The sequence below is a fragment of the Ictidomys tridecemlineatus genome, chromosome 10 (assembly GCF_052094955.1).
Source record: "Ictidomys tridecemlineatus isolate mIctTri1 chromosome 10, mIctTri1.hap1, whole genome shotgun sequence".
Classification (NCBI taxonomy): Eukaryota; Metazoa; Chordata; class Mammalia; order Rodentia; family Sciuridae; genus Ictidomys; species Ictidomys tridecemlineatus.
Genome location: NC_135486.1, coordinates 124,434,700 through 124,461,270, shown reverse-complemented (window position 1 = coordinate 124,461,270; position 26,571 = coordinate 124,434,700). Strand labels below are relative to the sequence as shown.

Here is a 26,571-nt window from a genome sequence, read left to right as displayed (position 1 = left end):
ATTCTGGATAGAAGTCATCAATCCAATATTCTTAGCTATGTGAACCTAGAAAAGTCACTTCATTCTCTGGAGCCTATATTTCTGCATTTGTAAAATGAGATGGAAAAATTAATTCTACCTCTCTTAAAGGGTAAGATTCAGATGGGCACAGTGGTGCACACCTGTAATCCCAGGAGCTCAGGAGGCTCAGGCAAGAGGACTGTAATATTGAGCTGGTAATTTAGTGAGACCCTCTCTCAAAATGAAAAATAAAAATGGCTGGGAGTGTAACGCAGTGATAGAGCATCACTGGGTTCAATCTCTTCTTTAAAAAGAAAGGAAGTTTCAAATGCAAGTTCTCTAAATAAAAAGGCTCTTTGTTTAAAACTGTTGGGTTATGACACCTCTAGAGCATCTTGGTGGCTATAGCAGTACTAGAGTGGCTCCAGAGACCAGACTAAGGCCAGGTAAATAAGTGTAAATCATTAATCATTTTTAAAGTCAAAAACCTATGACAGGGGCTTGGGTTGTGGCTCAGTGGTAGACTGCTTGCCTAGCACGTGCGAGGCCCTAGGTTTGATCCTCAGCACCACATAAAAATAAACAAATAAAGATATTGGGTCCAACTACAACTAAAAAATAAATAAATAAATCTTAAAAAAAAAAAAAACTATAACAATGTAGTAACAAGAATTCATGACAGAACCAGCTGTGGTGGTGCACACTTGGCTCTCAGAAACTAGAGAGGCTGAGGAAGGAGGATTGCAAGTTTGAGGCCAAACAGAGCTATTTATTTATTTATTTATTTATTTATACCAAGGATTGAACCCAGGTACCCTTAACCACTAGGCCACACCCCAAGTCCCCTTAACTCCCTCTATTTTATTTATTTATTATTTTTTTTTTTTGGAGACGGGGCCCGGCTAAATTGCTAAAGCTGGCTTTGAACTCGAAATCCTCCTGCCTCAGCCTCCGGAACCACTAGGATTATAGGCATGGGCCACTACAGTTGGCTCAACCTGAGCAATTTAGCAAGACCCTGTCTCAAAAAATAAAAAGGACCGGGATGTAGTTCAGTGGTAGAGTGTCTCTGGATTCAATCCTCTGTATTGAAAAAAAAAATCATGAACAGAATGTCTCATGAAGAGACATGGATTTAGAGTTCGGCTGTGGCCCTTCTCCACTGTGTAACCTACTACGCTTCAGTTTCTTCATCTGTAAACTAGAGGTAATAAGACCAACCAATTTTTGTCAAACCCCTGGAACAAGTGTGGCCTGAGTAAATGTTTCTTCTCTCGCTTTAGAGTTCATAAATCATAGTACCTCAGATAAAGTTATCTTACTCATCCGCCACTAGCTATATTTTGTGGTCTAGTTTGACTTCAGATGATAGAGATCAAATAATAGAGAACTGCAAAATAATTTTACATAAGTTAGTGTAGACAACATAAGTTAAAGTCATTTGTGAACCAACTTATCTTTAATTTCTTTTTTTAAATTGAGATGCAATTTGTATGATAGCTTTTTTTTAAAAAGAAAACCTCTGTGATTTTTTTTTTTTTTTTTTTTTTTTGGTACCAGAGATTGAACCAGAGGCACTTAACAATTGAGCCACATCCCCAGCCCTTTTTGTATTTTATTTAGAGACAAGGTCTCACTGAGTTGCTTAGGGCCTTGCTAAGTTGCTGAGGCTTTGAACTGATGATCCTCCTGCTCCAGGCTCTCAGGCCGCTGGGATGCATCCACGGTACCTGGCAAACCTCTGTGATTTTGCTTTCACAGTCTCCTCATCTCTTACTGAATTACTTGATAACTGAAATTCCTATTTTTCCTTTGAGTTTATTTCCCCTCTGTTCACTTATATTATGTGACAATATAATATCCTAATTAGAATCAGCCATATCTAGTGCTCATCTATGCTAAATAAGCTGCTATCAAAGTGGGACTGAGGTGAAGTCCTTCCACTAGGATGTACTTATTCTTGCTTTGTGTCAGGGAGAATTTAGCTAAAAATATGAGCTGATTTGGTTTCCTTTATATATCACACGAAATTTAAGTAGTCTGTATTATTCTGTTCTCTGTTGCTGAAACAAAATACCTGAAGCTAGATAATTTGTAAAGAAAAGATGTTTATTTAGCTCACAATTTTAAAGGCTAAGAGTCTATTGGTCAGCATCTGGTGAAGGGCCTCTTGTCTATATCACATCCTGATAGGAACATGTGTGAGAGGAAGAGAGCAGTCACATGGTGAGATAGAAAGCCAGGGACAATCAAGGGATACGTTAACTTTTTGTTTTTGTGGGTTTTTCTGGGGTGGGAGCCTCACTCTTTTTATAACCCACTCTCATGGGAACTAACTGGGGTTCCTAAGGGTATGCCCCAGATGATCTAATCAACTTCCTCTAGGCCCCACCTCCTTAAAGTTCCACCACCTCACAACATTACTCTCCTGGGCACCAAGCTTCAAGCATAAGCACCTTTGAGGGACACACTCAACCCATATCCAAACCACAGTCAGTCATTGCTATAATGTGTGATATATTATGCACATGCCTTAAGACAGAAGCAGTATTGTCTTAAGGCATGTGCATAATATGTAAGTTATTTTACTTCTTTGGGCTTCTGTTTTCTCATCTTAAAAAAAAAATGACAAGCATTTTAGCTTTGCTGCGATAATTTTTCTTTCTGGTTGTTTTATTTATTTATTTATTTACTTATTTATTTGGTATTGGGAATTGAACCTAGGGGCACTTTACCACTGAGCTACATCTCCAGCCCTTTTTATTTTTATTTTGTTATTTTGAGACAAGGTCTTTATAAGTTGCTTAGGACTTCATGAATTTGCTGAGGCTGGCCTTGAATTTTCCATCCTCCTGCCTCGGCCTCCAGAGTCACTGGGATTACTGCCATGTATCACCACACCTGGCCATTGTTGAGAGAACTAAATGATAAACATGAGTGAAGCTCTAAAACACTACCTAGTGCCCAGCTAGAGTGAAGGAAGTGTTTCTATGTGACCTGAGTCACAAGATGAACAATATTTTAGCCTTATGCTATAAGGAGTGCTTCTATCCTTGAAAATGAGAAAAATCACAAAATTCCTAATTACCCCTCAAGTTTTAGCTATAAACTTAATGGTGTATTTCTAGAATTCTATGTATATGCTGTGACATTGTTATTTCCCTTCCCAAATGAATACACTGCAGACAAACTAAAGTCCTTGTATGTCCAGCAGAAACCAGTCACTGATTTCAGCATCCATGGTGCTTCTGAACTCTGTTCCTATTGTTCCCAGTTTATGAGATCTCCATCTTTTGTCTAGTATCATCACTTTTTCATGTCCACTCTTTTTATGAAAGAATGGTGACAAAAGGCCCCACTAACCACAGGACCCTATTAAACAGGCAAAGACAGCCTGAACTTAACGTGATCCAAAGCACTTACTGAGTGCACTTGGAACATGGAAAATGGAGTCTATGTTGCCCTCTCAGAGCCAACAGAAACACTTCTTCACAGCACACTGAGAGTACAGTAGAGGCACGTCCACATACAGTCAAGCACAGATCGGGGAATGCAACCCTACCTGTGGCCGGGGAAGTGTGGCCACCAATGCCAGAAGAACAAAGTGAAAGGATTTCAACCTTTGATAGCAGAATTTGTACTGACTATGTATGAAATTTTTATGATTTTCTACAGTCTTGACATCCATATTGAATATAAATTTAACTTTCTCATTCCAGAAGCAGAACCTAGTACCCTTGACACAATATCCAGTTCTCCACCTCCTCTAGTTCCTCAGAGTTGTCAGTCCAAATATCTGCCTTTTATACAGGCATCCTGGTGAACTTTTGGCAGTTTTGAAAGTTTGGGAGGCACTGCAATAAATGACTGAAGCAGCTGCTGCGGTGGTGCACACCTGTAATTCTAGTGGTTCAGGAGGCTGAGGCAGGAGAATTGCAAGTTCAAACCCAGTCTCAGCAACTTAGCATGGCCCTAAGCAACTCAGTGAGACCCTAAATAAAATACAAAATAGAGCTGGGGATGTGGCTCAGTGCTTGAATGTTTGCCTAACATGCTACTGGAAGAAAAAAAAAGTCAGAATTATAGAGTGTGGGGAAGGTGAGGAGTCAGAAATGGATTCTCGGGTGTGGACTCCAGGAAAAATAATTATCAATAAGATAAGCAGATGGAGTGGAAGAAAGGGAGGCTCCAAGCCTCAGGAATTGATGGCCAAATGTAGAACAAGCCTGAATGGTAAGAATGTGGGTGCCCTAGAATGGAGGCACAGAACCTTTTATGGTCTTTCAGAGATGACAAGCAATTCTGGATTTATGGTGCAAGAAAAGCAAGTGTTGAGTGCCTATTTTGTGAGGTAGTTTATGTAAATGATCTAATATTTAATATGAGGATTAGTGAAAAATAGAAAGTCTGACCCAAATTAAGCAGGTTCCCAAGAGTCTCACAACTATAGAGCAGAGAGGCTCAGATGTAATCCCAGGGCAAACTGGCTGCAAACCCCAGACTCTTCCCACCCCAGATTTCCTCCAAAGAGGAGATACTTTCTTTCACATTCTCATTGTTTTTATCAACTCTCAAGTTTGGCATCTTGACAGCCAAATAGATGACAGATCTGGCAGGCCTTGAGTGGTGACAAAACTCTGCTGAGCTCAGCTCTATTCCTTGCTGGCAGCAAGATGACTCTGAGTGAGGGACTCTTAGCTGAGTTAGTCTCAACTGCAGAGAGGGAAAGAGCAAAAGGGAAGAACAACAAACAGGAAGCACCTGGACTCTCTTGTTGAAGATTTGAATGTTTCATATGATTGACAGCTTGATAAGTGATTGATTCAGCAGAGGGAGGACTTTGGAGATGGTCAGATCTGGGTTTAGTGTGTACTTCAGGACTTGCTAGTTGTGTGACTTTGGATCTCATTCACCAACTTTTTTAGTTTGCCCAAGATTTTAGAGGGTTTGGTGCTAAAACTAGAATCATGCTAGGCAAGATGGGACAGTTGGTTAACCCCGACAGACCACATACTCCCTGTAAGCCTCAGTGTGTAAGTATGAAGTCTGGCTGTCTATTTACTGCTTGCTTGCATTAACTTGGGCCTGCTCTCAGAGCTTCTTCCTACTTGGAACGTAAGGGCTGGAGCACCACTGAATTCTGTCTGGAAGGAAGCAGCTCAGGGTTGGCCACATGCTATTTTGTCTGATGAAGCTAAACTTCTGAAGTGAAAAGCAACTTTTTCCACCCCTTGGTACTAGGGATTGAACCCAGAGGTGTTTAACCAGCCCCCAGTCCCCTTTTTACCTTTCAAAACAGGATCTCACTAAGTTGCTTAGGCCTCACTAAGTTGCTGAAGCTGGCTTTGAACTTGAGATCATTTGCCTCAGCCTTCTGAGCTGCTGGGATGGATTATAGGTAGACACCACAAAGTAACTTTTCAACAGTATTCTGTTTGGAGACCATGGATTTTGCTCATATTGTGATTTGAACCACAAATCATGAATCTCTCCCTTTGAATCTGTCTCCTACGGTGCTTGACTTTTGCTTTTGTCACCAAGTGAACTTGGTAAGGCTCAAGTACATAAAGCTCAGTAAGGAGTGTGAGATGGAGGTTGGTTATGCATGGATAGAGGTGGCTTGAAAGCTAAGATAGGACTCTGGTTACAGTAACATTGCACAAAAAGAGGTGTTTTGGTTTCAGCCAAGATGGTGGCGTAAGTGTGACAGGCAGAGAGCCAGACAAGTCTCACGGAAGGCTTGTTCTCCACTCCCCCACCCTATGCCTGCTGTCAATTCTCATCTCACATGAGACTGGTGGCCTCCACATTATGTCTAGTAATAATCATCAGGTTTCTGGTGTTTTCTTAAAAAGATGTGGAGGAGGATGGGTGGAAGCTATCATTGCTGTAGAAGGGTGCATTCTGAGTAGAAAGGAAGAAGTGGGTAAACTTAGCTATTGTAAATTTGGCCACCCACAGTTCCTCAAAAGTTAAAAATAGAGTTGCCATGTATGTGACTCACAAATTCTACTCTTAGGTATATGCCCGAGACAAATTGAAAACATATGTCCACACAAACACTAGCACATAAATTTTCATAACAGTATGACGCATGATGGTCAAAAAGCAGAAACAACTCCCATGTCAATCAAAGGATTAACGGATAAACAAAATGCAGTGTACCATATACTAGAATACTACGCAACTATAAAAAGAAATGAAAATGTGGAAAGAAGGAATGAAGCACTAGTATACACTACAGCATAAATGAACCTTTAAAACCTTATGTTTGGGCTGGGGTTGTGACTCAGTGGTAGAGTGCTTTCCTGGTGCTGAGAATCAAACCCAGTGCCTTCCACATGCTAGGCAAACACTCTACCACTGAGCCACAACCCCAGCCCGAGTTGTAAAAGCCCAAATTCACTTTTGAAGGGTGAATTTTATGGTGAGTTATTGCCCAAGAGAATCAATAACAAAAATTTTGACCACCCCAGTCCTGCTGCATATAGAAGGCCCAGCAGTGGCATAATGTATGTCTTCAGGATCCGCTTGATATCTGCTTGGCATCGGAATGAACAGAATTCAGATGAACCAGTCCTTGAGAGCCAGGTTACGTAGGTTTCCCAGTTGGATCTCAGGTGACTATTGTCCATGAAGAGAGTAAAACTTCCTGAGAAATGGAGGCAGTGATGACCAGGTAGGTTGTTGATATGGTTTGGATCTGAAATGTCCTCCAAAAGCTTCTGTGGTGAAAGCATCGTCCCCTGTGCAGCAAGATTCAGAGGTGGGGGATGAGGGCTCTGACTTCACTGGCGGATTAATCCATTGATCTCTGAATGGACTACTGAGGGGCGGGGGACTCATTGGGAGAAATAGGTCACTGAGGATGCACCCCAGCCTCTTCTTACCCACTTCCTGGCTGCCATGAGCCGAGCAGCTTTCTTCTGCCCTTCTGCCATAATGCCTCTCTGCCGTGGAGTCAGACTGAATCCTCGAAACCACGAAACAAAATAAATCTTTCCTCCTGTAGGTTGTTCTTACCAGATGTTTTGGTCACAGTGATGAAAAGCTGACTAACAGAGTTGTAAAGGGTATGAAACATGAAGTTTTCTTGAGAGCATCTGTCTCCACCAAAATCAGGCTAAGAGCCTGAGTATGGTCAGGCCCATTGTGCATAGGAGTCTGGGAAGGATGCCGTAGTCCCTTGGGCCTTCTTTCTCCTGGGAACACCTCATGGACAGCTCTGCAGCAGAGGGTTAGCTAGATGCTGGCCACTGAAAGTGTTAATCTGCAGCAGCCCTCAGTGACTCTCCAAGTGGGACAGTGGCAGAGAGTGTGGCCATGTGAGTAGGTGTGCCTACACATACTCAGCTCAATTGATTGATTCTTTCTTGGGGGACAGGTCTCGGGTCCTGTTGTCTTCTGATAGGGTTCATGAGCTTCAGTTTTCAGCTTACACCTATCTGCAGAGGACTATGAAGGTGTGGGGTGGCCAGACTGGGAAGGCAGGATCCAAGCCAAAGCAAGGGAGGTTACTAGGGTCAGTCAGCCAGCCCTGCAGGCTGAATGCAAGCCAAACCTTAGGGGGTCCCAATCCCCCAAATCTCTGTTCCTCTGAAGACTACATCACTGGACCTGTGATCATCTGGACCTTCTGATTAGAGAGGACAGAGACCAGAATTGTGATCCCCAAGTTTGCAAAACACCTGTTCCCCCAGAGAGGCTGCTCTGTTGGAAGAGCCTGCTTCCTCCCTTCCTCTATCTGCTTAAGTCAGATAGATTTGTCAAGGAAGCTTTCCTAAAACTTCTACATACACCAAAGTGGCAAATAATTAAGATATGCTGAGACAAGTAGGGGCCTGGGCTGTAGTTGTTTCTAGGGCTCAATACACTAGATTATGATTGCTTGGTTCCTTGTTTGTCTCCCCCAATCAAACTCCACAGAACCATCTCTGACTGTTCACTGTTTACTGTTGAATCCTAGTGCCTAGCATGGGGGGCACCAGGGATTGAACCCAGGGGTGATTTACCCCTGAGCTACATCCCCAACTCTTTTTATTTTTTGAGATAGAGTCTCACTAAGTTGCTTAAGGCCTTGCTAAGTTGTTGAGGCTGACCTTGAACTTGTAGGCCTTCTCCTGAGTTGCTGGGATTACAGGCCTGTGCCCCTGTACCCACCTTAGATTTATAATTTGATTTGTAAGTAAAATGTTTTCAACTCAATGTAGGATTGACCAGGGTATGCTTTTCCCCAGCAAGTAAGGCATCCTTAAGGCAAGGATCTACATCTGAAAGTAGCCAGACTTCTTTCCAGAGCATAACCACTGTTACCCCCAATTGTAGCTCCATTCAGTTGGAATCATCAGGGATTCTGATACCCCAGGCACACACAAGCACAAGCATGTGCACACACAGAGATGGGAGCACACTCATCTGCACACATGCTCCAACCCATGTTGGCTCCTCTTCCTGAAAATTAGGTATCAAGCTTCACTTCCAGGGGCTGAGGTTGGGGCTCAGTGGTAGAGTGCTTGCCTAGCATGCTTGAGGCCCTGGGTTCAATCCTCAGCACCACATAAGTGTAAAATGAAGATATTGTGTCCACTTAAAACTAAAAAATATATATTAAAAAAAAGCTTCACTTCCAGCATGATGTATCTGCTAGTGAACTTGGCATTGCTGCATTTTTTGGGAAAACCTGGCCAATTCATCCTGGGTGGTTCCTGATGATTTTTCTTGGAATCAAGCCCAGAGTGGAGTCATTCCTTAGGAGATCCTTGGTGAATAGTCAAACATCACTTATTCCTGGAAGGCTTCTCTGTCATAGCCTTTCTGCCCATCACAGAGAGAACTTTATATCTTCTTCATCTTTAGAGAAGTCATGGAAAAGTTCTAAAGGCAAAAGGCATGATGTTTTAGATGAGTCTTTTTTTTGGGGGGGGGGCTATTGGAGATTGAACCCAGGGCACTTTACCACTGAACAACATCCCCAGTTCCTTCTTATTTTGAGACAGCATCCTACTAGGTTACTGAGGTCCTCATTAAGTTGCTGAAACTGGCATCAGACTTACAATCCTCCTACCTTAGCCTCCTGAGTCTCTGAGATTATAGGTGTGTGCATCCACAGTTGACAGGATAGTGAGATTCTACCCAACCTCACTGCCTGATAGAACTTTCTGTAATGATGGAAACATTCTGTACCTATGCTGTCTCAGATGGTGGCCACTAGCTGCATGTACCTGTTAAACATTTGAGATGTAACCATTGAAGCTGGGCATGATGATACACAACTGTAATTCCAGTGATTTAGGAGGCTGAGACAAGAGGATAACAAGTCTGAGACCAGATTCAGCAACTAAGTGAAACCGTTTCAGAATAAAAATAAAAAGGACTGGAGATATAAAGTGGTAAAGTGCCCTTGGTTCAATACCCAGTATACCCAGTACAAAAAACACACATATGTGTGTGATGAGACCAGGAAACTCAATTTTTATTTTACTTTAATAAATTTTAATTTAAAGAACCACATGTGTCTGATGGCCCCTGTATTAGACTGAGCAGATCTAGTGGACCTTAATTATGGAGAGGGCATTTTTGAATCTTCTACAAAATTTCTGAACCAACTCCACTGTTGTTGCTGTTATATTTCTCCCCAGCCTACCCAATTCATACCCTAAAGTGGTGTAAGAATCTAGCAAGACAGGGTGGTGGGACATTGGAATTAAGTGTGAACCCTTGAGAAGATCTCACATGTGATAGAGGACTACTGCCCTTAACCCACCTGGTGAGAACCCTTGAAGTCAAGTGCGCCAGTTATCTATTTCTATGTCATAAACCACCCCAAAACATAATTCCCTAAGATAGCAATATTTCTTTTCCTCAGTCTGTGTTTTGGGCAGGGCTCCAGGCAGGTAGCTCATCTCTGCTTTGCTTGATATCAGCTGAGGTGGCTCAAATCCTGGGGCTAGAGTCATCTGAAGACTTGCCCATTTACATGTTTGGTAGTGGATGTTGGCTATTGATTGGGACCCTAGCTGAGACTTTAGCCAAGGCACCTACATGTGTCTTGGGCTTCCTCACAACATGGTGGCTGAGTTCCAAGGGTGAGTGGAGTGGGAGTACCAGGTGGCAGCTCTATCCTTTTTTTAAAAATTTTAATTAGTCTCAGAAGTCATGCCGTGTCACTTCTGCTGCATCCTGTCCATTAGATATCAGCATGAAGACTCCCTGCTTCCTTGTTGCCATATCCTGAGCTGATTTTCTCCTTCACAACTTCCATCATGATCTGCCTCACTTCCAGCCCAGAGCAATGAAGTCAGCCAACAATGGACTAAGAGCTGCAAATAAAAATTTCCTCATCTGAAAGAGAGAGAGAGAGAGAAGAAAAGAAAAGAAATCAGCCACTAAGGTCAGCCCATATTCAAGAAGAGAGAACTTAAAAACTCAACTTTTTTTTTAATTGAGATGGGATCTGGCCCCAAACTCCTAATCTTAAAAGATCCTCCTGCCTCAGCCTCCTGAGCAGCTGGGACTATAGGTGTGTACCACCATGTCCAACTTCAGCCTTTGTTGATAGGAGTGTTAAAGAATTTGTTGTGGTGCACATCAGTAATTCCAGTAATTCAAGATGCCAAGGCATGAGGAACTCAAGTTAGAGGCAGCCAGGGCAACTTGGCAAGAACTTGTCTCAAAATAAAAAATAAAAAGGGCTGGAGATGGAGCTCAGTGGTACCACCTCTGGGTTCAATCCCTGGTACTGGGAGCATGAGGGGGGGGGCGGAAACAGGGAGAAAGAATTTGCAGACCACAGTTTAAAACCTCCACATAGACCTGGGAGTGAAGAGCACCAAGCACAGAACTCTAAGGAGCTTCACTGTTTGGGGGGACAATGAGCCTCTTCCTACTTAAACCTTCAGTAACTCAGTAAATAGCAAGCACACGGAAAATCACAAACCAGCTCCCCAGTCAATTAAGAAATTTTTCTGTGCTCCTTCCTGAACACCTGGTCCCAGGAGCAGCCACTTGTCCAGAAGTACCTGCAAGTGCCTATTTTCTAGGCCTCTGATGCAGAGACTTCTCTATTGCACATACTCCTTGAGTAACATCCTGATTCCTTTTTTCAGAAATTCTTGCATAGTAGAGTGGGAGGAGCCTGTGGCCAGGACACCTGGATTCTGATTCTCCATCCTGCACAAACCTATAAAAAAGGAAAGGTTATTGCAAGAGAGTAGACTGTGGAGAATGATTTCCTTCTTCACAGTTTAATTTTCTATAATATTAGTTTAGATAGGCACTGTGGCATAAGTCTAAAATCCCAGCGACTCAATAGGCCAAGGCAGGAGGATTTCGAGTTTGAGTCCAGCCTCAGCAATTTAATGAGGCCCTAAGAAAAATTAGCAAGATCCTGTCTCTAAATAAATAAATAAATAAGTGAGCTGGGGATGTAGCTCAGTGGTAAAGTCCCCCAGGGTTCAATCCCTAAATAAATAAATATATATATATATATATATATATATATATATATTCATTTAAAATATAAGTTTAAACATATTGTGGTAAAGTAAATATAGCATAAAACTTACCACTTTTTCAAATTTTTTTGCAGTGCTGGGGATGAAACCCATGGCCTTGCACATGCTAGGCAAGCCTCTATCACTGAGCCAAACCCCCAGCCCCATTTTAACCCTAAGTGTACAGTTTAGAGGAATTAAGTACATTGACAGTGCAGTACAACTATCACCATTATCCATCACCAGAAATTTTTCATCTTATTAAAAAATACTTTATTTATTTATTTTTTATATGGTGCTGAGGATCAAACCCAGTGCCTCACAAGTGCTAGGCAAGTGCTCCACCACTGTGCTACAACCACAGTCCCTCTTTCATCTTTTCATACTGAAGTCTGTACCTTAAACACTAACTCCCCACTAACTCCCACAAGCATCCTAATTTCTGTCTGATTTTTGACCATTCTAGGCAAAATGGAATTCTACGGTGTATGTCCTTTTGTAACCAGTTTATTTTACTTAGCACAACATGTTCAAGTTCATCTGGGTTGTAGCATATGTTAGAATTCTTTTAAAAGCTGAATAATATTCCATTGTATATACAGACCATTCAACAGCCTATGAACATTTGGGGTGGCTTCCCCTTTAAGGCTATTGTGAATGATGCTGTGGGTGTGAGTACAGAAATAACTGTTCACGTCTCTGCTCTCAGTTCTTTGGGGTACATATATAGAGGTGAATAAAATAATTCGGTTTTTCATTTTTTGATAAATCAGTTAAAATTTCTTAAGCTTTGTTTGTGGGGAGGCAAAGTGTGTGGGGGGGTGAAACCAGAGGTGCTTTACCACTGAGCCATATCCTAGTCCTTTTTAAAAATTATTTTCTATATTGATACGGGGTATTAGTAAGTTGCTGAGGGTCTTGCCAAGTTGCTGAGCTGGCCTCAAATTTATGATCCTCCTGCCTCCATCTCCCTAGTCACTAGGCTTACAGGTATGCTAAATTGTTTTTTTTTTTTTTTAACAACAAAAAATAAGAATCAAAACAGCCTCCAGGCACAGTGGTGCCTGCCTGTAATCCCAGTGACCCGAGAAAGTTGAGACAGGACGATCACAAGTTCAAGGCTAGCCTCAGCCAATTAGCAAGACCCTGTCTCAAAATGAAAAATAAAATAGGTTGGTGTGTAGCTCAGTGGTAAAGCATCTCTGGGTTCAATCCCTAATAAGGAAAAAAAAAAAGAATCAAAATAGTCAGTTTGATAGTAGCAGAAAAAATCCTGCCATGTCTAATCATCCTGATTTTTAATGTTTACTTATCTAAAGTCTTGTCTCCCCCACCCCAAGGGTCAAATCCAAGGCCTCATGCACTCTGCCACTGAGCTACTTCCCTAGCCCTTGACTTTTTTGATTTGTTGTTATTAGAAAGATTAATTAAAAGAAAGCACACTTAATTTTTATGTTTTATTTATTTGCTTATTTAGATTAAAATATAAACATAAAACTTAACCGTCTTAACTATGTCAAGTGTACAGGTCAGTGGTGTTAAGTCCAGGTTTTATTTTAAGGCTGGTAATCTCATCAAAGTCTAATCCCACCAGATTTCTGCAAGTGTCCTGAGGCTTAGAGTCCTGGGATCCTCCACTTCCACGCACTCCCCCCACCTCAGTGCCCTGTTCTCTTCCTGTCCCCTTCCTCAAAGCCACCAACAGAACTGTCTTGAATCAGGCTGCCCTTGCACCGTCTTTGTAAGGACACTAACACATCAACTGTTCTTGTAGCCTTTCACATTAATTGGTTGTGACTTTGCAAAACAAAATATGGGTGCCTAATGAGCCGTGTTGTGTTGAAGGAGCTTGTCAGACCAGGTATTTATAACTATGCTCCCCCTCCAGCTCACCAGCCCTACCACCCCCACCCCACACACCCACACAAAAGCAGGTGGCTTGTGTGACTTTGGGTATGTCACCTCCCTTTTTTAGGCCTTTTGTCATTTGTTGATGAGTGAGTCAGAAATCTCTGGAAGATTCCTGGACTCCAGACCCCCATTATACTCCATCACACTGTGCTGCAGTCTGCTCTGACCATTAGCACCAGGAGAAAGGAGCAGAGAGATGGCAGAAGGCTGGGGCCCGAGATGCAGGCCTAAGCCTATTTTTATGCTCTCAATCTTTCCCCTGACACTGTTACTACTCAAGCTCCACCTCACAGATATTTTCCAACTAAAATTGAAGTTAAATGGTCTGAAAACAAGGAGAGTTGTGTTAATTAAAAGTGGGAAGGCAGATGGGTCAGGCAGGCATGAGGGGTGTAGGGGGGGCCAGATGGCAGGAGCAGTTTTGTAGAGGCCAGTGGGCAGAACAGGGATGGGGCAGCCTCCCAGGGACCAACAGAGGATACACCATGGTGCTGTGGGAGTAGAATGGCCAGAATCTCCACATCCTATTTCCTGGCCTCTGTGTGAATGTTCTGGGGGCTGGGGGCTGGCTTGGAGGTGACACTGAGTTCAACAGAGCCACTGCCCACTCCCGCCCCACCTTACCAGGAAACGCCTTCTTGCCGCAGTGACCACATCCCCTCAGGTTGCCTTGGCAACACTCCATGGGGGCTGGAGGAGTTGGGTCACAGTTGCCCAGCAACAGGTGGTGGCCTCCCTTCCGCCCTTCTGTGAGGCCAGCCCTCTCTGTGCCTTCAGGCCTTTCAACAACCGCTGGGCACCAACCAGAGGCATGCGAAAGGCAGAGCGGCTCTGAAGAGAGGAAGAGAAGCCCAGGGCTGACCGAGGAGGTGAGATGAGAGGTGCAGGAGGCCCCCGCAGAGGGAGGACCTGGGGTCGAGAGAAAAGCAGGCAGAGACAAACAAGGGAGGTAGGGACAGGCCCGAGATAGCACAGCTGGAGAGGCTGGGACAGGTGCAGAGGTGGCACCAGAGACCTGGCACAGCAGCAAATATGGTGGAGCCCTGAGATGAGACCACCTCCAAGGAGGGAGGTGACTCAGTAAAGGAGCACTGAGGTGGCCTCAGCAGCGACAGCCAGAGAGGGGGTGCCCATGCAGAGGACGGGGCCAGGAGGGAGGGAGGTTCTCTCATTTCCTCTCCTACTACTTCCTCTCTAGGCCAGAGGACCCGGGGGGCCTAGGAAAGAAGCCCTTGTGGCCCTGAGGCTTTTGTCTGGGAGGAAATGGGGCTTCCAGAAGGGGACTAGAGGGCCTGCAGGAGGAGGTCCGCCTGTCCTCTGGCCCCGCCTGGCTTGTTCTTGTCCCCTTTGGGTTCCCTTTGTCCCTCTGTCTGCGAGCTGGATCCCGAGTCCCCTTTGCCTTGTCCCTTGTTGTTTCCTGGACACTGTGCCCCTGTCCACGTCTTGGTTGTGCTGACGCGGCCTTACTTGCTCCCTCTTCTCACCTCTGGGTCTCCAGATGCCTGCAACTCGTGGGCAGCCATCTGAGCACATGGAGGCACCCAGTGCGTCTGAGACAGCCTTGTGGCCTCCGCTGCCCTGTGGCCCCTGCATCCCCATCATGCTGGCCCTGGCCTCCCTCGCCGCCTTCTTCATCCTGACCACAGCCGTGTTGGCCGAACGCCTGTTCCGCCGCTCTCTCCGCGCAGACCCTGGGACCCACCACGCACCCACCCTGGTCTGGCGCCCCGGAGGGGAGCTGTGGATCGAGCCCACAGGCACGGCCCGAGAGCGCTCTGAGGACTGGTATGGCGCAGCAGTCCCCCTGCTGTCGGGCAGGGCCCCAGACCCTCCCACCCCTGGGGGCACTTTGGAGGCCCAAGCAAGCGCCCCACTTGCCCCTTTAGCCCCACACTCTGCTCCCAGTTCCTTGGTCCTCCAGACCCCACCTGAGGTCCCAGCCCAAAGCACCTTCTGGGGGCCCCAGCCCCAGGAAGAGAGGCCCCATGCCACAGGCCTGGTGAGTTGGGCTGAGCCTGAGCTGAGGTCAGAGGTCAGCATGCAGTTGGGGAGTCCTAAGGCCTGGAGGCAGAGGCCAGGGAGCCCTGAGCCTGACTGGGGACTCCAGCCTCGGGTCACCCTGGAGCAGATTTCAGCATTCTGGAGGCGGGAAGGCCGGACCAGTGTGGGGTTCTGAATCCCCAGAGCTTGTGCGACTGGCCTCCCAGAGACCCCTACAAAAGGCCCCATATCCAAGGGACCATGAGATCCCAGGCTTCAGCCTCAGGGCTGGTCCTGAGGCTGCCCCAGAGAAGATTTTCTCTCGGGCCTTCTGTCTGTATTTCAATTCTCCTGAGCCTGGACGGTGGGCAGCCTGAGTGTGGACAGAGTCTGTGCTCCAGGGAACCCATAGGTGCCTCTGCTTAATACTCTGAGCTGTGGCTCAGGGAACCGGAAGTGCTGCTGACAGAAAGCTCCAAGACTGATTTCCAGAGTAAGAACTCAAGGTAACAGACAGGAAATAGTGTCAACCCAGCCACTTCCACCTTCTAACAGTGTGTGCCTAAGATGCCCTATGAAAGCAAAGGGGTCCCATGGATGGTGACTTGTGGCCTGGATGTGAGATGTCAAGAGAAAGAGACAGTTGTGTTGGCAACAGATGACAGGAATCCAGCCTCCTGGAGCCACAAATCTTATCCCTCCCGAGCCATTCTATCCCTAACTGCTGTGAGGTCCTCAGGAAAACGCAGAAGACGAGATCAAGCAAAGCAGCCTTTTATTACATATGAACTATGACTCTGACTCTCAAATGGCAAAGGAACTTGCTGAGCCAAGCTGAAGGGCCCTTCTCTTGCCTGGAGTTGGGACTTGAAGTCAAAGAACAGGCTCCTCTGCCCATCTGCCTATGGCTGACTCATCTCAGCCCTCTGATCTTACTCCAGGGTGAGGAAATCCTGGGCCAAGAAGAACACAATCTGGTCAGACTTGGAAAGGAGACTTTCCAAAATGCAGTCTCTGGCCATCGTCCCTCTCAGCTTTCTGCGTAGTCCACAGAGACAGGCTTACATATGACTGACCCATAGAAATGGTACCCCAAATGCCTGTGGGTCTACTAACTGACCCCCCTACTAGGAGAGGAGCTATGGGTGGCAAGTTTCTATTCCCTGGTTTTTCAATTTCTCAAATTTCTGTAAGGATTATTAGGATTTTTGCTACATTCGCTTATCAACCTGCACTGTCATTGGCTTTACATTTTTCTTTAAGTTGGCTCTTAATAAATTTACTTTTAAAGGAATCTCTTTTTGTATCACTTCTATAAATGGAAAACCAGTATCACTTGCCATAAATAGAAGGTCAAATGTGAAAATAAATACAATGTAAATGAAGTTATTCAGTTTCAAGTAGACATTGTTTCCAATTAAAGGCTTTGACCCCAAACTCTGCTCTTTGTTAAAAAAAAAAAAAAAAAAAAAAGCATACTAATGGATCAGCAAGTGGGAAAAGTGTCAGATTCTAGCACCAAACAGATCTTCTCCTGGAGTGCTGAGGTGGATGGAGTTGACAGTGATACTATGTTGTTATTTATTTATGGTGGTACTGGGAATGTGCTGGGCACTGAACTACATCCTCATCCCTTTTTATTTTTAATTTTGACACAAAGTATTGCCAAGTTACTGTGGCTGGCCTCAAACTTGTGATCCTCCTGCCTCAGCCTCCCAAGTAACTGGGATCACAGGCAGGCTCAGCCATGCAGGGAAACCTGTATTGTGGCTAGGAGCCTCTCAAGTGCAGCCATGCCCAGGGAACCACTCTGTACTTCCTGCTCAGGCTGCTGAGGAGCACTTGGAGACTCCCCTCTAGTCCCTCGCATGCTAGAAGTTGAAGGAGCAGTCAAGCAACAAGTAGCCCCCAGGTAGAGGGACCAAGAACCCTGCGAAGCCTCTGTCCCCAGGTGCATCTTGAACACCTTCTTCTGAGCCAGGTGTTGGAGGAATCAGACCTGCCCCTTCCCTCAAGGAACTCATAGTATCAGGTTGGGGTTGAAGGCAGGGGTGAGATGGGACACAGACTTGAAACTGATGCAAGGTAGAAATTAGGACAAAACTGACACAAGGGCCAGGAGTGGTGGTGCACACCTGTAATCCCAGCAACTCAGGAGGCTGAGGTAGGAGGATCACAAGTTCAAAGCCAGCCTCAGCAACTTATGATACGCTGTCACAAAATTTAGAAAATAAAATAAAAAGGGTTGAGGATGTAGCCCAATGGTTAAGTGTCCCTGGGTTAAAAGAAAAGTAAAGAAAGAAAGAGAAAGAGAAAAAGAAAAAGAAAAAGAAGGAAGGAAGGAAGGAAGGGAGGGAGGGAGGGAGGGAGGGGCTGGGGTTGTGGCTCAGCGGTAGAGCGCTTGCCTCACACATGTGAGACCCTGGCTTCTATCCTCAGCACCACATAAAAAAACAAATAAGTGAAATAAAGGTATTGTGTCCAACTACAACTAAAAAAATAAAATATTTTTTAAAAAAGAAAGAAAGAAAGAGAAAGAAAAGGAAAAACTGATACAAGATGGAAATCTTGTCACTCATGAGCTGGGTAACTATATCAGTTGTCATGGTCATGGTCATCAGCTGACAAGATGGTTTGTGGGGACTCTGCTCGGGAAGAGTAAACAGTCTACCAAGGGAAAAACTAAGAGAGACACTGGGGTTCAGAACTTAGGAGTTCCCCTGCCAGTGCTCAGGAGAGACAGCATGCGCTAGACAGGAAACCAGGGTAAGGTGTCTGGCTTTCAGTTTGACTTTATTTCCCATCACTTTAGAGAGTTAACAAAAGTGTTTTTTGTTTTTTGTGTTTTTTTTTTTTTTTTTTAAGGCCTCATGTTCTTTCTCTGTACAACAAGAGACAGGCAATAAAACAAGATGTTCTATTGCAAATTTTTTTAGCTGTGACACTGGAGGATGCTATAAAATGAAAGGTGGCTGAGCCAATGGATGGGTGGATGGAGGGAGAATGGATAACTGCGTGAGTGGAGTTGTGGCTGGTGGATAGATGAACACGTGGACAGGTACACACGATCTTCCTGAGGCCAAGTCCAACTTGCTATTCCCAGAATCATCTTCCCATTCCCAGACCCAGAGCATGGGGTTCCAAGACATAACAGAAACCTCATTTGAAAGGGGATGAATAAGTGGATGGATTAATAGGTGCATTTGTTTTCTCTTTTCTCCTTTCTCTTTCTTTTAAACCTCTTTCATTTTTAACACCATATTTAACACCATCTTTCTCATGTTGGTTCACTCTTTTACATCTTTAAGCATTTAAATCGTACTTACTGTACAGTCCTTTACCCAATAACTTTAATGTCTGGGGTTCCAGGCCAAGGCGAATCCTGTTGGATGTTGTGTGCTTCGTCTCATTCACCACAGTTTTTTTTCTTACATTTTGTAATTTGAGGTATGGTCTGAGCTTCATCAGAGTTTTATCAGTAGGAATTGACATGACCAGGTTTGAGGATGTTATACTTTGGATCTTCAATGTCTCCCAAAGGCCCCATGTATTAATGGCTTGGTCCTCAGGGTAGCACTATTGGAAGGTGAAACCTTTAAAAGGTAGGGCCTTGTCTATGACCATACTACCCTGAATGCATTCAATCTTGTCTAAAAGGTAGGGCCTAGGGGGAGGCATTGGGGCCAGGCCCCTGAGGGAGATTTTGGGACGCTGGCCCATCCAGTCTCTCTGTGCTCTCTGGTTTTTCTTCTACCATGTACTCCTATCGTGAGGTGCTGCCTCACCACAGGTCCAAAGCAAAGGAACCAACTGTCATGGACTGAACCCTCCTAAACTGTTGCCAGGTATGGTGGCTTATGCTTGAAGTCCCAGCTACTTGGGAAGATGAGGTAGGAGAATCACTCGAGCCCATGAGTTTAAGACAACATAGTGAGATTCCATCTTGATAAATAAATAAAATTATGATCCAAAATATACCTTTTCTCTTTAGAAGTTGTCTCAGTCATTTTGTTATATTAACAGAAAGCTGACTAACAAGGATGAGTCTTTCTAGAGAAGTTTTGTGTTTGATTTTTGCCTCAGATAATTCAGGGGTATTACCAATCCTGGACCACAATATTTATTAAATGTATTTGGGTTTCCCAGACCATGAAGATGGTGTAAATTTGAACCTCAAGTCTAAGTAAGGGCAAACAGTTGGTTATAAAATATCAGGGGACACTTTTTATTGTTGTCAGATCTCAGGGTGAGACAGACAAGCTCTTTTGTGCTCCCTGGCCTGGGAGTCAGATGTTATCCTTTAAAGATCTAAACTTTCCAACAGGATCTCAGTTTTTAATTCCCCAGGGAATGGAACTCAGTACCTCTGGAGGCTGAGGCAGAAGGATCCAAGTTTGAGGCCAGCTTTGGCAATTTAGTGAGATCCTATCTCAAAATAAAAAGGATTGAGGATGTGGTTCATAAGTAAACTGCTCCTGGGTTCCATCCCCAGTACTGGTACTGAAAAAAAAATTTCCCCAAGCCTCTTTTTTGCCAAGAGCCTCAACCACCCAGCACCTCCCACAGCTATGGTTTTCTATTTCCTCTTCATGTGCTCCTTCTGGGGAGGTCTCTTACTTTCTTGTGGCTTGGCTATGCTTCCCACCCCCTCCCCCCGTACTGGGGATTGAGTCCAGGAGCACTCTACCACTTAGGTACACCCCCCAGCCCTTTTTATTTCTGAGACAGGGTCTCCCTAAGTTGCCCAGATGGGGTTTGATCTTGTGATCCTTCTGCCTCAGCCTCCCAAGAAGTTCAGATTAAAGGCGTGCACAACACACCTAGCTCAGCTGTTCATCTTAAAGGACATTTGCTTAATTTTATAAAGTGCTTCTGGATGTTTCATGGTGGAGACATGCTTGACAAGTTAATCTATTTATAATATCATAAACCCACACACACTCACACAAAACCAGACTATTTCCTCATATAAATGAATTTCAGATCTCTTTCACCAGGTGCTGGGTGTGGTGGTACATGCCCATGGTCCCAGATACTCAGGAGGCTGAAGCAGGAGGATCACTTGAGCCCAGGAGCTGGAGGCCAACCTGAACAACAGAGTAAGTACCCTGTCTCAAAAAACAAGCAAACAGACATCTCCTGTACCTTAAAACACAGCCAACCATGAGCCGGGTACTACGGTGGTGCATGCCTATAATCCCAGCGGCTTCAGAGGGCTGAAGCAGGAGGATGGCAAGGTCAAAGCCATCCTCAGCAACTTAGTGAGGCCCTGTCTCAAAATAAAAAAGAAAAGGGCAGAGATTGTGGCTCAGCGGTAGAGCACTCGCCTAGCATGGGCAGGACCCGGGTTCAATTCTCAGTAACACATAAAAATAAAGGCATTGTGTTGTGTCCATCTACACCTAAAAAATAAATATTAATAAATAAATAAAAAGAAATTAAAAAGAAAAGATACAAAAAGGGCTGGGGATGTGGATGGGTAGTTAAGTACCCCTGTGTTCAATCACTGGTACTTACACACACACACACACACACACACACACACACAGCCAACCAACAATGAATTCTCTCTTTCACATATAGCATGACTTCTCATCTCCTTCATAGCCAATTCTGGAAAGAGTTATCTAACCTAACAGTCTCAATTTCCTTGCCGGCTTTTCCAGAACTCTACAGAAACTGCTTTTGCCAAAATCATGCCTGTATATTTTAATCAAAGGACACTTGTAAGCCTCTTGCAGGCAGCATTAGACATGGTGATTCACTCCTTGGAAATTTCTTTTCCCTCAGCTCCTATGACTCCACAGAAGCCTGGCATCCCTTCTTTCTCTCAGTGGTCACACTCCCTGGCTCTCCTTGCTGGGTGGCAATCTCACCCATGACTTCAATTGCTGTCTCAGACCCTGCTGATCTCCAAGTTTATACCTCCAGCTTGTATACGCTGTCTTCCTAAACCGATGATTATAAAGCAACACAGTATGATTTCTATATTAGTCAAGGTTTCCTAGAAAAACAGAATCAACAGGAAGTATGATTTTTAAAAGGAGATTTAGCCAGGCACAGTGGCGCATGCCTGTAATCCCAGTGCTCGGGAGGCTGAGGCAGGAAGATGGGGAGTTCAAAGCCAGCCTCAGTAACAGCGAGGTGCTTAGCAACTCAATGAGACTCTGTCTCTAAATAAAATATAAAATAGGGCTGGGGATGTGGCTCAGTGGTCGAGTGCCCCTGAGTTCAATCCCTGGTATGGAAAAAAAAAAAAAAAAGGGCTGAGATTGTAGCTCAGTAGTAAATCACCTCTGGGTTCAATACTCAGTACCAGTAAGTAGTAAGTAAATAAGGGCTGAGGATGTAGCTCTGTGGTAGAGCCTTCATTTAGCATGTATGAGGCCTTCAGTTTGATCCCCATCACTACCATTCCAATTGCTAAAAAGGGTTTCTGACTCCCATAATTTCATGAACAGTTTTCTTTTAATGACAAAGCAGTCAAACATGAAAAGACTTATCAACTGCTCAGATACAAGGTGTCTGATTAGAAAGTCCTAAAGCACCAGGAGTTTCTACTAGGACTCCCAGTGCATCAGGGAGATATAATATGGGTTTTCCCCTTATACTAACTCTAGCATATTTAACTCCATTATAGGAATCTTGAGAATGAAAGACTAAACTAAGCACTTTTCTGTTTCAAACTCAGCAGTGACATCCCATCAACTGTAGGCCCAAATCCCTAGAGGTCTCATGGAACCAATCACCATCTTTTGTTTTATTTGAGATCCTAGGGATTAAACCCCGGGGCACTCTACCACTGAGCAACATCCTTCGCCCTTTTAATTTTTTCGTTTTTTTTTTTTTTTTTTTTTTAATTTTGAGATAGGGTCTTGTCTCTTGATTTGTACCTTGTGAAACCCAGAGCAGACAAAGAGCTGATGCCTGATGTATGTGAGTTTCTCACACAATATGTGAGATAGCAGGTGCCGGTTTAAGCCACTAAGTTGGTAGTATTTGTTATCACAGCAAAAGGAAACTCATACAAGCTCTCTGCCTCCCCTGCTCATCCTTGCCTGCCTTGCTCAGGCTTGGCCTTCTCTAAACTCCTGTCATACTAAACTTTTTTCTTTCCTTCTAGTCCCCTTTGCATATCCTGTTCCCCTCTTATAACAGTCATCTCCCTCCCTCCATTTTGTCTTGGTTATTTCCTTCCTTTAGGTCCTAATCAATCCGTCATTTTCTAGGGAGGCCTTCTTCAGAGGCAGCACTATTAGAAAACAGACACTATTTCTAAAGTCTAATGTGGCTCTTATATCATCAGGAACATTCTAGGCTTAAAGTAGCAGGGCACTGGTGATTTAAATCCAGTCTTAAGGGATAGGGAGCCGATACACTGAGCATTGGGGGACTAACGGGTTGGAAAGAGTGTTGGGGCTTCAAAGCATTGCTGAGCCACCCTTCCAACCCTAAATGGCCTTCTAGAAACCTCTTAGCAGACCCTTTACCATTGGTCATAACCATGTCATATGGGCATTCACATTTACAAGGGAGTTTGGGAAACCACATAGCTGGCAATAAAAAATGGGTTTGTCACAGGGAACCCAGGCCAACAGTGATTTACCCCTTAGGGCTGAGCTCACCCCAAACAAAATTAGCACTGTGTTAGCAAGAAAGAAGAGTAGGAGGTGGAAATGATGAACATTGGGTAGGTAATGAACCATGAAGGGTGTCTGCCATAAGGAGATATAGATTGATGATAGATGATAGAGGGTTCATTTTGCCATATATCACAAAGCACATCACTTTATTAATAAAAAAAATAGCAATTCTTTCAATAAAACTAATCATTTGCTATATAAATCAACCTTGGAATGGAAAAATCTAAAATAAACTTTGGTAAAATAAACAATTAAAATATTCTATCAATAAAAATAAACGTGCCGGGCATGTGGCACAAGCCTGTAATCCCAGGGTCTTGGGAGGCTGAGACAGGAGGATCCGGAGTTCAAAGCCAGCCTCAGCAACGGCAAGGTGCTTAGGAACTCAATGAGACCCTGTCTCTAAATAAAACACAAAATAGGGCTAGGGATGTTGCTCAGTGGTAAAATGCCCCTGAGTTCAATCCCCAGTACCAAAAAAAGGAAATAAAATAAAAACTAAAAACATATGATATGGGTGCAGTGGCACATGCCTGAAATCCCAGCAGCTCTGGAGGCTGAGACAGGAGGATCATGAGTTCAAAGCCAGCCTCAGCAAAAAGCAAGGTGCTAAGCAACTCAATGAGACCCTGTCTCTAAATAAAATACAAAATAGGATTGAGAATGTGGCTCAGTGGTCAAGTGCTCCTGAGTTAAATCCCCGGTATCCCCAGAAAATAAAAATAAATGTATTCTGGGCATGGTGGTGCATGCCTGTAATTCCAACAACTCAGGAAGCAGGACAATTGCAAATTTGAGGCCAGCCTCAGCAACTTAGTGAGGACCTAAGCAATTTAATGAGACTCTATCTCAAAATGAAAAATACAAACGGCTGGGGATGTGGCTCAGTGGTTAGGTGCCCTGGGTTCAATCCCCAGAACCAAACCAAACAAACAAACAAAAAAATGTGAAGCTGGGTTCAGTAGCACACACCTATAATCCAAGCACTTGAGATGCTGAGACAGAAGGATCCCTTGAGCTCAGAAGTTTGAACCAGCCTTAGAAACACAATGAGACCCCCATCTCAAAATAAATAAATATATAAATAAAGTAAAATAAAAACAAACGTGGACATTTAAAGTAAAGCAAAATACTTCTTTAAAAAATTGATATTAGCAAATGATTTAGGAGTAACTTCCTTTTTTTTTCCTCCTCCAGTTATTGGATTTCTCTGGAAACAATGCTAATACTTTATTAAACACATTTCTCAGACTGTTCCCTACAAAGTTTCTAGTTTTAATTTGGGAAAAAAAAACATTCTGTGGTAGATAATGAGAGAAAATTCAAAAGCATAAAATAGTAAGATATACTTTATAGGAAAACTTACATTCATGTTGTAGAGTTTTATATTAATTCTAAAAGTCCAAATTCTCAGAAGTCCAAATCTCAAGCAAATATTAAAATAACTGGGCATGGTGACATTTGCCTATAACCCCAGGGACTCAGGAGGCTGAGACAAAAAGATTTCAAGTTCAAGGGCAACCTCACCAATTTAGCAAGATACTGTGTCAAAATAAAATAAAAGGGGCTGGGGATGTACCTAAATGGTAAAGAACACCTCAATACTGCAGAGAAATAAAAACAAAAACAAATGTATTAATATAAATTTAAAACAGTGCTGAGAGTGGAGGGGACATCAGCAGCTCATACATTAACATGAATTTCTAGAAGACAGAAAATAAATGGTATCATACTGACAAAGAAACTAGAGCAGGAGAATCTTTGCCTAGAACCTAGCAGAAGGGGCTTGGGATATGGCTCAATGCTAGTAGTGTGCTTGCCTAGCATGTATCAGGCCTGGGTTCATCCCTAGCATTGCCAAAAAACAGAACAACAACAACAACAAACAAACAAAACCAAATAGAATCTACCCAGGAGAGGTGAGGGGCTCCAAATAGAAGGCACTGGATTTGTAGAGAGGAGTGGGATGTGGGAGAGAAAATGAGATGATTAATTAAAGGACAATCTCGTAACCACTCCATGGCCATCCCTGTGTATAGAGTCAATATTTCTTCCATGGACAAAAAAAAAACCCAAGAATCATGAATACATATATAAAGTGGCCAAGCACATGGCACAGGTGAGGGAAGTGGATGGGAGGATGTAGGTAAAAAGAGACCACCTGCCTGACTCTAGGGGCAGCTTCGCTCAGTCCGTCTGTTTCTATTCTCTGAACTTCTAGGAAAAGCTATAAACCTGGATTTTTAGTTAAAAGTGACCAAATTGTTGACAATTTCTTGAATATATATGTAAATCTCTGTCCACAAAAGGTACATGGGGCCCATGGACCACCAGATAGAGGTTTCTTCTAAACAAAATTGAATAAGCTACCCTGGAAGTTTCCAGAAGTGAGTGTGTGTGTGTGTGTGTGTGTGTGTGTGTGTGTGTGTGTGTGTACACATGCATACATATGCACATGCATGCACGCATGCACACGGGTGGGATTGAACCCAGGAGGAAATATTTTTAGACACCTCTAGGGATGTAGAGCAAAATGATAAAGAAATGGGAAAAAAAAAGAGTTAAGCGATGGAAGATCAATTCATTCAATGTATAACATAATTTCCAGAAAGAGAGTACAGGGGAAATGGAGCAAAAGAAATAATCAAAGACTCTATTTGATGGAGAAAAAGGTGGCTCTCACCTTGGCTGCATGTTGGAATCACCTGAGGAGCTTTTCAACCGCTGCTGGAGGACTCCTACTTCTGGCAAAATGGAGGAACAGGGCCCCCACGGGAAACAACCGCCATCACCATTACAAAGACATAACAAAGACAGACAAAATACAGGAAGACAACAGTGTTCCAAACTGTGCCTCAGACAATGACAAACAATAACGAAGGCAATGAAATCCCAGAGAGAAAGGAAACATGCCAGGTTTGCCCTTCTAAGATTGGCCAGCTTACTCTCTCAAAAGAGTTCCCAGTGGCAGAGCAAGGAGGGAGAAGTGAGGTGGATCTCAGAGGACTTTCTGAGCTGAGGAAATGGAGCTGAGGGTCCGAGGAGACCACAGCAGCTGAGCTGGAGATGAATACTGGGGAAGAGAGAGCTGCAGAGAGAGAGCCCCAGAGACCTTCAGAGGGTTCCCTCAAGTACTCAGCAGAGAATTAATCAGCACATGTGTGTGAGGAAACTACCCAAGGCCAGGGAAAGAACCATCTGAAAGGATTAGAGGGAACAGTGCCCAGGACTCACACAAGGCCAGGGCCAGGGCATTTCCCCACCAGCCAGGCTGCTGATGTTCAGATTCACACAGCACTGGGGAGGGAATAATTAACCCCAGACTGAACACTGCTCTGGGCCTGCCTAAAGGTCCTAAAGATTATGCCAATATCTGGTTCTCTACAAAGTTAGATTTACAATATTTGGAAATCAAAGTATTATTAGGCAAAGAAACAGTGCAGAGACAACATACAGGTTGGGAGAAACTATTTACAAACAACACATCTGATGAAGTGTTAATACCCAAAATATATAAGAATCTCAAGGGCTGGGCTTGTGGCTCC

The 26,571-nt window shown here is 43.9% G+C and overlaps 1 protein-coding gene and 1 long non-coding RNA gene across 2 annotated transcripts; one reads left to right on the top strand and one right to left on the bottom strand.

Moving 5' to 3' along the window:
• Window positions 1-9,446: 9,446 nt before the first annotated feature.
• On the bottom strand, window positions 9,447-26,353 carry LOC120887391 (uncharacterized). The gene is made up of 3 exons (XR_013426939.1): window positions 25,710-26,353; window positions 11,019-11,179; window positions 9,447-10,341 (listed from the first exon to the last, which is right to left on the bottom strand). It is a non-coding gene; the product is annotated as an uncharacterized LOC120887391 (long non-coding RNA).
• C10H16orf54 (chromosome 10 C16orf54 homolog) lies at window positions 14,115-16,677 on the top strand. Its single transcript, XM_005323847.5, has 2 exons — window positions 14,115-14,272; window positions 14,902-16,677. Exon 2 carries the CDS (start codon window positions 14,902-14,904, stop codon window positions 15,577-15,579), a length of 678 nt encoding a protein of 225 aa, XP_005323904.1. The 5' UTR covers window positions 14,115-14,272; the 3' UTR covers window positions 15,580-16,677.
• Window positions 26,354-26,571: the final 218 nt, after the last annotated feature.